Consider the following 12,036-nt stretch of genomic DNA (forward strand, 5'->3'; position numbering starts at 1 on the left):
GTAGGAAAAAGAGATGTGGTGATTTCCTCCTAATTGTCAACAATATGATAACTAGATAACAAGCTCCAAGGTGTCACATTTCACTTTTTTAATTAAAAAGAAGAAACAGCGAGGGAGAGAGAAGTCGGTCAGTTATGCTAGCTTGACTATGACAATCTTAACATGTAGATGTGCTGCAGAATTCGGACTGTTTCACTTCAGTTAATTTTTTATGTTTTTGAAAAAGGCAAGATGTTTAAATTAGCTAATCAATCACTGCTGTGTTCAGGTGATCACTTATCAATAATAAACATTAAACAAGCATAAAATTGTAATTGAATGAATGTAATGTGCTTTGCGTGTAAAATGTTGACGTACTGATACATTAGTGGAGCAGTTGTAAGTCAGTTGCCATGGCAACGTATCTGCGTATAGACAGACAGTCAGTTTTGAGTTGTTCTTTAATAAGTTTGTCTGAGTGATTTTCACTTTGTGGCGAACTGCACTAAATTAATAAGACCTACATCTCCAAGTTTCATTTTGTTAACTGAGTTGTTCTATCGCAGCAAGTAAGAGAATCAACTTTCTGTCCTGCAGAGTTGTGCACCTGTGCAAAGTTTCTGGATGTAAACGGTATCTATATTTCCTCACACAGACACAATGTCATATTTTATATACATATGCATTTCTGACCTGGGGGTTGTAGTTCTGGTCAAAATGATAGGCCTTGTGAGGAATGGCAGGTTTTTGATTTTGTCCAGACTGATTCTGGTTGCCGCCTCCGTGTCCCAGGAAGCCCAGCTCATCATCTAACATGGGGGCAGACTGAGACCGAGACATGCTGGTCTGCTCCATGGAACCAGGGAGCTCTGGGCGGTCCAAACTGGTCTGCTGCTCAATGGATGAACTGTAGCTTTCCATGGGAATACTGGGAAGAAAGATGAAAATACAAGGCAACATCAGAAACTCAAAGATCCAATCTTTTTCTGATCAGTGAACGTATCATGTTAGAAACTCAACACTCAGTATAATTTCAAAACAAAAAGGAGATATTTGTTAAAACTGGGCTTCTCTCTCACACACATACATACAGTGGGAAGTTTACTCTGTTAATAATAATATATTATTTTAATTACAATTAATGGTAGGGAGGCTATAAAGGAACGTTTTGAAGATTTGAAGGTCGGACACATAATCAGAATTGTCTAAAATCGTTATCAGCAGGCCAAAGACTTACACAAATCGCTGATTGTAGGAATCTCTACAAATCTCTCTTGATTCTCAGCCTAAGTATGAATACTGAACTGACCTGTAGACTTTATAGGAGCCGATGTCGATCTCATCTATGCTCTGGGACTTCTTAAACTTGGATCTGGTCTCCTTCATCATGGGGGAAAGTCGGTCGGAGCTTTTACTCATCACCACTGTGACCTTGTTTCCCCCGCTGATGGTGAGCTGGTCCTTCCTGATCTGCTCCCCCTGGCTGTTGTGATACGTCCAGGATCCGGGTAAAGGTCCTGAGCCCTGCTCCAGTCTGGAAATAAAAACAGAAACAGAAAATCAGATAATCGAATGGACCTAATTTTAACCTAATAAACCATAAACCAGTATTAGTTGTGGGTTGATTAACTGTCAGCCTCTCCAGTGGCTCACCGTGAGTCCATGTCCTTGCGGTCAGGATTGGGGCTTGAGGTTGGCGTCAGGTCCAGTTTTGAGGGGAAAGCAGTCCTGTCCTCCAACGGGCTGGGCGTCCTGGTCCAATTCTGCCAGGGGTTTTGGGAAGAAGGTCCAGAGGATTGTGGGTCGTTATCCGGGGTGGAGCGCTGGTTTCCGTGGTAGGGGAGTGTCTGGGTGTCCAGCTCCAAGGGGACTCCTACAATCCGATCTTGCCTGAGGAGGGGCCGGCGGCCGTGAGCCGACTGGCTGCGGGGTTTGGAGCCCAGCGGCGGATTGCCCTGACTCGTGTTAGAGGACGTCGGGTCCATCGGAGACTCCTCAGCGTCAAAACCCGTGTTGTCATAGTGCTGAGCTTCCGACCAATCAAAAGGCTCGCTGAGCGGACGCCGATCTCCCCGTTGCTGCAGCGTTCCCGACGGAGGGGTTTCTCTCTGAGACAGCAGGGGCTTGGAGTCAATAGGCTTTGGGAATGACTGTGCAAGTCTACGGAAATAAAACACATTAGGAGTCACTTAAAGAGAACAAACTGAACTGTTTCATAGTCGGTGCATCGTGAACATGTGCTGCAGAACAACCCACTGGCACTGGGAACCGGACAGCTTTCTCTGATGTTCCTCCTAAACATCAACTGGGCAAAGAACCATGTTTGGAGTAATTATGTTTCTAAGAGGATGGATGCCAAATGCAAGTGCCTTCAAACTCTTTTCACTGTCAACAAATATGTTTTACGAGGATGCAGGCAAATAAACAAAAACAAACAAAAAAAAACGCATCGTAGAGACTGAGATCTGAGCAGACGTGAAATAACTAATATAATGTTGAAAGAAATTACAGAGTAAAAGTGGGATAGAAAGACTGGGAAACTAAGAGGAAGTCTGTTTCTAGTGCAGGAGCTTTTCAAAGTCAAGCACCAGAAAAATCTGGATTATTAGATCCAAAAATGTAATTTTTCAGGGATCCGAAACATTTTGTATCTGCATATGTTTATTTTTGAAGACTCAAACTAGCAGAGTTTCTCAGTCCTCCATGAAAATACACAAGTTTGATTTAAATTAACCGTAGATACTAAATAAGCTTGAGGTTTAAGCACACAACATTCAGTAAATACCTTCTCTTTTTCTATTTGTTGGTGACTTTCACTTAAAAATTAAAAGAATTTCTATTTATTATATATTTTAATTATAACTGCTACCTGATATATTTAACAAATAGATATTATAAGAAATTTTTTTACAAGATTTAATCTCAGGTAAACAGATTTATTGAAAATATTTTTAATTATTTGTCAGTAATACACAGTCTGACTTTAATAAAAACTAATCATCACGCCTGAGGCCATAATGTAAGAGATTTGGCTTGCGATCTGAGATTACATTTTTTTACTGCTGTTCATTACTGCGAGACAGAAACCAGATTCAAAACACGTTTTGATATTAATTTTTAATGCGATTCTCAGTTCCACATACGTCAGCTTATATCATTAATGTGCAATACCCTCCGCAGAGGAGCCATGCCTCTTTAATTGGTTCTTTTCATCTCTCTGTGCAAAAAGCAACGCGCCTCCAAACAGTGGATCCCACACAGCAAGCCTCTTCAAACCAGAGAAAGAACAAACTGAACAGCAATCTGCAGCATCTTAACAAGACTCTCTGACCTTCACGAGCAAACAGACAGGCGAGAAGGTTGCACAAAGATGGAGGGAGAATAGAAAAGATGGAGCGAGTTGAAAGATGGGTGAGATATGCAAGAGATGGAGAAAACTGCAGGAGAAAAGTTGATAATAGATGAGATGTTTGATGAGAACATTTGCTGCAAAAACACAAAATAAGACAAAACTAACTTGCAAGAGACTGTTTAGCAAGATATATGAGCTTGTTTTAAATAAATAATTCCTTAATATCACTGAAAATGGTGAATTATTTCACTTATTATCAGGGGTGTCACTAGGTTTTAAACATTAGGGGTCTTAGTCCCCAGGAGATGAATGGGCGAGTACAACATTTTTCAAACAACAACAAAAACAAAGAAGCTGCTTTTCTACTTTTAAAACAATATTCAGAGTAACAGAAGCCTCTACAAATGCTATGAAATATGACTATAAACAGTTAATCAATATGATTAAATGTTTTAACATGGAAATGTGCACCTTCTAAGTAAGTACAGCGATATTTCCCAGACTGTTTCAATATAAAGGGAAGCTGACAGATTTATGATCATATTTAATTTAAAAACGACATTTTAAACTGATATTCTGGCAACATTATATTAAATTTGTTGGCAAACAAAAAATTATATCAGCAACAAAAAAACACCAAATTATTCAAAGGGGGGTTGATAATATTTCAGGGGCTCGGGGCCCCATAAAACAGGTCTTGTGACGCCACTGCTTCTAACGAGACATTTTCCCCATGCTTAAGTGAAATAATCTGCCAGCGGAGCTAGTATGTTAATCAATATTAAGCAAGTATTAACTCAAAAATATACTTGTGAGTTACTTTTGTCTTATTTCAGGTGAACCAAGATGTTTCCTGTAGCAACGAGACAGAAAATCCTCCTTCCGATGTCGGTGTGTTTACCTGTTGGTCCAGTGAGTTTGAGGGGCCTGGTCCTTACTGGGGGCGGGCAGGGCAGGAGTGTGTGCGTGCGCATGAGAGTGTGTGTGTGAGTGTGTGTTGGCGGACGGATTGGAGGAGCCTGAGGAGCCCTGAGAGGGCGAGTAGTCGGAGTAGGTGGCCGAGGAGCCACTGTGGTTCAGACAGTGGAGCTTATCGACCTCCTCGTCTGTCGACTCTGGACGGGGACACAGAAGGACAAACGTCTCTTCATAAAATGTCTCACCTGCAGAATAAACGGCTTTGTGCTGCTGAAGGTCACATTTTGGTTGATTTTACTGTTTAATTTTAGGTTTAAGCAGAGTTGGGTAGTAACTAGTTACATTTACTTGAGGAACCTGTTGAAAAAATGTACTTTTAGGAGTATTTTTACTGTGCTGTACTTTTTACTTTTACTTGGTTAATCTTCTGTGAAGTATCGCTACTGTAACATGAGTAAAATTTCTGGATTTTCTACCCGCTGAACGAAAAACAAAAAAAATCACCAGACACAGACACACACCTGCAGTTTGTGTTAAAGTTTATAAGTTTTTTATTGAAAGAAACTGATTTAGAAAATTTTTCTTATGTTTTTTTTTGTTAGTTATATGAATTATTGTCATTTTGGTTCTTAAAAAAAGCTAAATGTCCACTTAACTTTATATTTTGGATGATGTAAGTTTAAAAAATTTAAATGATTGATAATTTGATGAGATACTCTGTACTCAGGTGGACTTTTTAACCAAATACTGTTTTACTTTTTACTTGAGTAATTTTGGATACTTCTTACTTTTACTTGTGTAAAAATAAGTTGAAGTGGTGCTGCTCTTACTTGAATACAGTTTTCTGATACTTTTAGAGCAGATTAGGATCGGCCTAATGTTCACTACATTTTTTAACAAAATAATTCTCGCATACTCAGATTTTAGCCTGCTCAGTTCTCTGGTTGCTAGGTGAAGGGGTAGGCTTTGCTGGGTTGCTAGGTAACAGGCTGGGTTGCTAGGTGAGGGGAGGGGCCTGCTAATACCGCAAGTTTTTGAAGCAGCTCATTATTCAGACACCAAAAAACATGAACTTATTGCCAAAAAAGGGCTTTTTTTAAAACTGTTTAAGCGGCTTTCAGAAGCAGAAAAAACGCAAGTGGAAGTACAAAAGCACGCAAAATGTAAATTTATCATCATACGTCCCTTTTAAGGAATGTTTTCACAGCTGTAAATTTTAATAAATGAAGACTTTCCTTATTTTTTCACTGACTGAACCGCTGTAGATAGACATAGAAACCAAATATGAAGCAAAGCAGACGAGCTGTTTGGGTTTTCTATTCCCCGTAGAGCTCACATTAAAGAGCTCTGATGAAGCTATTGTTTGTCACAGGGAAGGAGAAATGAACTCTTCCTTTTGGAAGAAGCGATTAAAGCTCTAAATAAATAATTTTGAGCTAGATTTTTTTTTTCTACAAGCTAAAATTAGCTTTGTTTCCTTCAGATGAAAGAAATGCTTTAAGGGTAAGTAAATTAAAACAGGGCAAACTAAACACTGCTTACACCAGACGGAGAGGTGCATTTAGAGGTTCATTGAATCTCTCTCTCTGTAATGTGTTACAGTTAATCTGCCTCACATTGTGACTAATTGATGGACGCCATTGCAACATGCCTCACAGTTCCTAAAAATAAAACCATTAAGTTACCATTTGCAGCTTTGTGATTACGACTCTCTGCGTGACGCGGTACCTTTCTTATCCTTCCCCAGCAGCACCACCTTTGGTTTGTACATCGGTGGCTCCACCAGCGTCGGCCTCATATCGGAGATACGGATGTCATTAGGAGAGCCGCCCATCGAGTCCTGAGCAAGGATAAACAAACCCAGTCACTGTAACGCAGGTCTAAATACGCCCAGCTAAGATGTGCAAAAGGAACACAAAATAAATTAAGCATTATTTCACTTTGAAAGAGTTAGAGTAGCAGCTTCAACTTAAGTGCATTTATTCAGCGCAAAATTAAATTTAATTTGTTCTAATATATTCCACTCAGCATCTCTGCACTGCAAAAACACAAAATCTCACCAAGTAATTTTTGTCGTCTTTCTAGTGTAAATATCTTAGTTCACTTGAAATTAGATAAATTAACTTACAAGTAACTTTCACTTGTAACAATACATTTTTCCTATGTTATAAGTGAAATAATTTGCCAGTGTAACTAGTACTTTTTCATTGTTATTAATGAATTATTTTCTGAAAACAAGCTTCTATATTTAGCTAAAAAGTTAGTTTTGTCTTATTTCAAGTGTGCTAAGATATTTGCACTATAAACTAAACCAAAACTACTTGGTAGTATTTTGTGTTTTTACAGTGTGCTGCTTCATTTCACAGTTCCTTTTCATCAACAGGGCGTTACTTCTTCCCATTTTACGAAGGATCATACAGTGAGACCCAGCAGCTGGGACAAAAAGGCCTGGATTATGTTACAAAACGTCGCAGACACTCAGAACCTGTAAAAAATGTAAAGATTTACAGGACAAGCCTATTCTTTTTATTAAATTATTGGTTTGTAAAACAGCGTTTTATATTTGCTACTTTTTTACCAAAATGAAGCTAATCTGCATCTGAAGCCTCTAAATTTTGTGCCAAAGCTTTTTTGCCTAAAAGGTAATATGTTTTAAAGTTTAAATATGAAGGGTGGTGTCTATATATATATATATATATATCAAATAATCAGCAAAGCATCATGCCCCTTCGACATGTTTTTGTTCATTTCAGTAATAATATGTTTTATCCCTTCAATGACTGCATGAATCTTGTATTAAACAATATGAAAAACAGCAGAACAACCCCACAGTAAACACTTAACTCCTGTTTTTACGAGCTAGCGGCGTAAGTTTTGTACCTCAGAGCTTTCTGTCAAGTCCTCCTTGTCCTTCCTCTTGGGAATGTCGATGCCAGAATTATGCATTGATCCTTGATCCATTAGCTGAGACTGAGAGAAGTCCTGCATCTCTCTGTCAGTCACCTGGCAAACAGTTTCATTTCGTCCGTCAAATGAATCAAATACCTGCATCAACTGAGCAAAGTAAGAGGTTAAGACACACTTTGGTCAAACATGTTTCATTTTCACATCAACATCATGAATTCAGAGGCTATAATCCAGGTGCTGTAACTGTTTCCATGGCAACATCTAAACCTGACAAAGAGATTTGCAATGAGACTACATCAGTGTCTGACCTCACAAATGCACGACTGAACCGCAAGTTAAAGCAGCAAACTGAGAGGCGACGTCTTGTGTAACTTCTTTAAAAATATGGTTTTCTTTTACATATTTGTAAAAACTGTCTCTATGTAGTGACAGTTTAATATGAGTCAGATAAAAGATTGAACTCTTCATCTTCCTCCCTGAGCTGCCTGAAGAAATGCTCCGCTCCCGGCCAAAAACAACCAATCAGAGCCAGGAGGAGGGTCTTAGCGCTGTCAATCAAGTTCATGAACGCGCTGCTATAAAATAAACAGTTTCTTTTGGTGATGACACACATAAAAATGTAATGTTGATGGTGTTTCTTTATAAATTTGTAATTCTGTATTTCTATAACGTAAAGCACCTGCTGCTGAAATGCTCTGCACAAATAAATTGATTGATTTATCCGCCATCAGTGGTGGCCATGGCAACTGGCCAAGAGGGAGGACATGAGCATGACTGACAGCGCTAAGCCCCGCCTACGGGCTCTGATTGGTTGTTTCTAGTCAGCACTGGGAGAAGCAGAAGAGCTCAATTTTTCAGAGATTTTCTGCCTTATACCATTACAGTTTCAAAAAATTAGCAAAAAAAAAAAATTGTTTATGAAAGTTACACACTGCAGCTTTAAACTCTTTGGTATCTGAATATTTTAGGCAATAATTATACTTAAATAAATCAAAATTTTGTAAATACAATGTAAAATTCAGATTGAGACATGACATACTGAGGAAGTTTCTGCAGTTTTCTGCCTGTTTCTCACCTCTTTTGGGGGCAGGGGCCACGGCGGCTCGTACTGCTCTTTGCTGAGGTGAGCATGCTCCATGTTGGTTCCTGCTGAGGTGGCGGTGCCTGAGCTCAGCTGGTGCTGGTGCCCATGTCCTGGATGCATGCTTTTACCCACAAGGCTCTGCACTGATTTAACCATGTTCTTCAGATCCTCAGGGTACGGCGTTGGGTAGCGCTTCAGGTTTATTTCCACCTGAAGCCAACAGAAACCGTTAAATCAGGGCTGTCCATCTGTTTGTCCAAACTGTAGCCAAAAAACCCAACGCAAAATCAAGAAAGTAAAGCAGTCTGATTTTTATTGTAGATCCAAAACCTGAAAGAGATTTTCCTTTGATGTGTTAGGGTTTTTGTAGACAGAAGAAAAGGAGAACATTTTGCCAAAATCTCAGAAATCTTGTTATTAATCTCAGAAATCTTCTGGACAGCATCTGGAAATTCTTCAAAAGAAAATTTTTGACATTTGAAATTCAGAAAATATTTTGTAGAAATTTTTTGATATCTGAAAATGTAATTTTTTTTCCAGGAAATTTCCTTGTTTTTGTGGATAATTTCTAAGATTACTGTCACAATGGTCCTAATACGCTGCAGCAGATTTTGCATGTTTGTTGTATTAGAAGAAAAATGTCTAGTTTTCAGTTTCTTCTGGGTTTGATTGATTATTTTTTTTCAGTAATAAAAACAGGATTTGGGTCACTTTCTTTCAAAATTTTTGCTATATTGATCCAAGAATAAAAGCTGATTTGGGTGCAACTTTTCAGTAAAAGTCTCTGGACAAACCTGGTTTTACCTTTTGTTAAAATTTAGTTATAAAAACATGAATTTACATTTTCTTGTGTAAGAAAATTTTGTAGGTAACAATTTTTACCCTGATTACAAATTAAAAGAATCCATCTACATTTACAGGCCAAATTTGTGTCATTTTTGAAATGCAGTTTTGGCCGCAGAAAATCAGTCCAAGGACCACAAGTGGCCCCCGAGCCGCACTTTGGACACCCTACTTTAAATTAAGCACTATTAATTTTCTTTTTCAGATTCATTCAGCAGTGTTTTAATCATGCTAGTTATTATTAAACAGCTAGAAAAGTGTCACAAAACATCCAGAGAGAGAGAAATGAGCAGAATCAGAAAGCGGACCTTGACCTTCCCAGAGTTGTCTTCCTCATCCTTCTTGTCCTCAAAGTCAAAGGCCACCGTCATCCTCTGCTGCCTCTGCTCTTCCCACAGTGTAGGATTAAAGCTGTCGCTATCCGACTGGTAATCTGTAAAAATACAGAGAAATTAAACTTAATAGACAAGACGAGAATTTTACAGAGATAAACTGTCAGAGATCCCAAACTTCACCTCATGTTGAACAGCAAAAGCACAAAATCTTACCAAGTATTTTGGTCTAGTTTCAAATGTAAATATCTTAGTGCACTTGAAATAAGACAAAAAGTACTTAGAAGAAACTTTTTAGCAATATATCTTTTCAATTTCTTAATATTAAAAAAAGTATTTATTACTGATTATTTCACGTTTAACATGGGAAAAATGTTTTGTTTTAAGTGAAATCATCATGTTGTAATGTAAAAATCCAATAAATAATAAATATACATATAAAAACGTTAATGGGTGCTTTGAAATAATATTGCTTTAGCATTATGAAACAGAATCATGTTAACATAAATCCAATGCCGTGATTGGAGATGAAGCATTACCTATAAGCTTTTTTTTTTTTAATTTACGGCATACTGAAGCACATAAAAAATCTCAAAATTACCTAAAATGTAATATTCTAAGAAGCTTTTCACATTTTAACAACAAAAAACAGGTTTTTATAAGTGAAATAATCTGCCAGTTCAACTATTGGAGAATTATTTACCTAAAACATGCTCCAGTATTTTGCTAAAAAGTTACTTTAGTTTAGTTTTGTGTTAGTTTTCATAAGGGAAATTTATTATTATGATTTCAGTGCTGAGCGAGTAGCAGCAGCTGTTTGTTACTCGCACACTTTGTAATATTTGTGAAGCAATTTTTACGAAAACAATGATTTGTGAACCTGAGGGGAATTACATGAGCATGAAAGCTGCAAACCATCACAAAACAGTCTGAGGATAATTCACTTGTATACAATGTAAAGACATAAAGAAAGAATATTTACAGCAGCAAGTAGAAGGATATAATAAAACTAGTCCTGTGAATTCTTCAAAATCTAAATTTCACTGGTAACTTTAAGTTTTGCTCTTTCAGTTGAGCTTTTTTAAACCTTAAAAAGATTGGGGGTAAGTCCTAAACATTTTGATTTTAGCAATATTTCAGGATCACCCAGTGATGTTGTCCAAACCAAACTAATTACATGCGCTTTCCTTGACAACATTCAAACTTTCTGCAACATAAAAACAGATATTTTCTACCTTCATCATGCCTGGGCTGCTGTGGAAACATGTAGTTGGTCAAAACTTTCTGTTTGGTTTCTGGATGGGCTTCCGTCTGCAGCGGGATCAAAGCTTTGGACTGAAAAACAGAAACAAACGGTCAAACTTTCATCTCTCCACTCGCTTTTTACTGTTAGAGGAAACAAGCTGGACCAAATCACCTTTAGATTAAAAAATTATTTTATTGAATTTGTCATTAATATTTTGTCAACACTAATATGACAGATATAAATTCAGAGCACTGACACCAAAAATAACCAGTGGCCCTTTAATGAAACTTTAATGTGCATGATTAGTAATATATGTAATATGCTAATAATGTCTAAATTGAAATTTGTGGAAGTGCGTGAATACATTAGCAACATTTTAAATGGAAATATATGTTTGCCTTGACATTTCATCAACATTTGAAATTTAAATGTGCTTTTGACTTTAACAGAGACATTAAGATTCACTGTTGTAATGGCTTTCATTATAATTCATAACATTTGATCAAACTCAAAGTATTAAAATATTCTGAAGCGTTAAAGTGTAGCCTGGAACTAAATTAGGATTTAAAGGTAGTGAAATAAATCAGCACTGCACTTCCATTTAACAAAGTTTATTTTACAAAGTTTAGTAAAGAAAAAAATCAAAAAATCAAGTCTAAAAATGATATTTTATACAATATATAGAACAATTTTATCATCTTAAATTGTTGTTTGTCAGCGTTTCCACTGACCAGATAATTGCGCAATTTAACATTTCAAAAATTAATTTGCTTAATGGAAACATGGCAATTTTGAAAAAATACCTTCTTGTTTTCGATAAAAAAGTTTTGACATTAGAATATTTGACTGTATTGAAGTTGGTTTATTTCGCATCACATGAGTCACTTGATCAACAACCAGATGCTGCTGCTGTCACAAACCACAAAGAAGACGATGTCAGGAAGTAGTTGGAGGTTGATGGCGCAAAATATTTTTAACAACTTGAATAAACTTATTCATGTGTGATTTTTAATTGTGCTTCTTATTTAATGGAAACATCACAACTTGGTTTAGTTTCTAGTGCAATTGGTTTTAGGTGTTGTTACATATGGACTCCTTGCAGCCTGATGTCAAGTGCACAAGATCCCGACCCGTCTCTCTGTTGGAGAGCAAAAAGTTGCTAGCTGATGATGACTAGCATAGGTTTCAGCGGTTAAGTACTTAAATTCACACCTGATATATTAAAATAAAGGGACGCAGTGCTTTGCTGCTAATTGTCAACACGATGACAAACTTGATAACAAGGTGAGAAAAAAGTTTTAAATAAGAAAGAAAATAGCGATTGAGACAAAAGTAGGTCAGCTATGCTAGCTTGACTTTGACAACTTTAACATGT

General features: G+C 37.2%; 1 protein-coding gene across 8 annotated transcripts in view; it reads right to left on the reverse strand.

Moving 5' to 3' along the window:
• The window catches only part of lrrc7 (leucine rich repeat containing 7), a 30,725-nt gene extending 19,943 nt beyond the window's left edge, over positions 1 to 10,782 (reverse strand). For 4 of the 8 annotated variants that reach the window (XM_016665133.1, XM_016665136.1, XM_007540632.2 and 1 more), the window contains exons 1-9: positions 10,651 to 10,782; positions 9,392 to 9,516; positions 8,232 to 8,450; positions 7,130 to 7,303; positions 5,978 to 6,089; positions 4,233 to 4,446; positions 1,633 to 2,139; positions 1,289 to 1,513; positions 673 to 907 (exon numbers count right to left, since the gene is read on the reverse strand). In XM_016665133.1, coding sequence (XP_016520619.1) covers positions 673 to 907; positions 1,289 to 1,513; positions 1,633 to 2,139; positions 4,233 to 4,446; positions 5,978 to 6,089; positions 7,130 to 7,303; positions 8,232 to 8,450; positions 9,392 to 9,516; positions 10,651 to 10,681 — 1,842 coding nt within the window. In that variant the 5' untranslated portion in view covers positions 10,682 to 10,782. The remainder of the gene's footprint in view (positions 1 to 672; positions 908 to 1,288; positions 1,514 to 1,632; positions 2,140 to 4,232; positions 4,447 to 5,977; positions 6,090 to 7,129; positions 7,304 to 8,231; positions 8,451 to 9,391; positions 9,517 to 10,650) is intronic. The other 4 variants (XM_016665134.1, XM_016665135.1, XM_016665137.1 and 1 more) reach the window with 4 other exon arrangements.
• Positions 10,783 to 12,036: the final 1,254 nt, after the last annotated feature.

This window comes from Poecilia formosa, unplaced genomic scaffold (assembly GCF_000485575.1).
Source record: "Poecilia formosa unplaced genomic scaffold, Poecilia_formosa-5.1.2 Scaffold549, whole genome shotgun sequence".
Taxonomy (NCBI): domain Eukaryota; kingdom Metazoa; phylum Chordata; class Actinopteri; order Cyprinodontiformes; family Poeciliidae; genus Poecilia; species Poecilia formosa.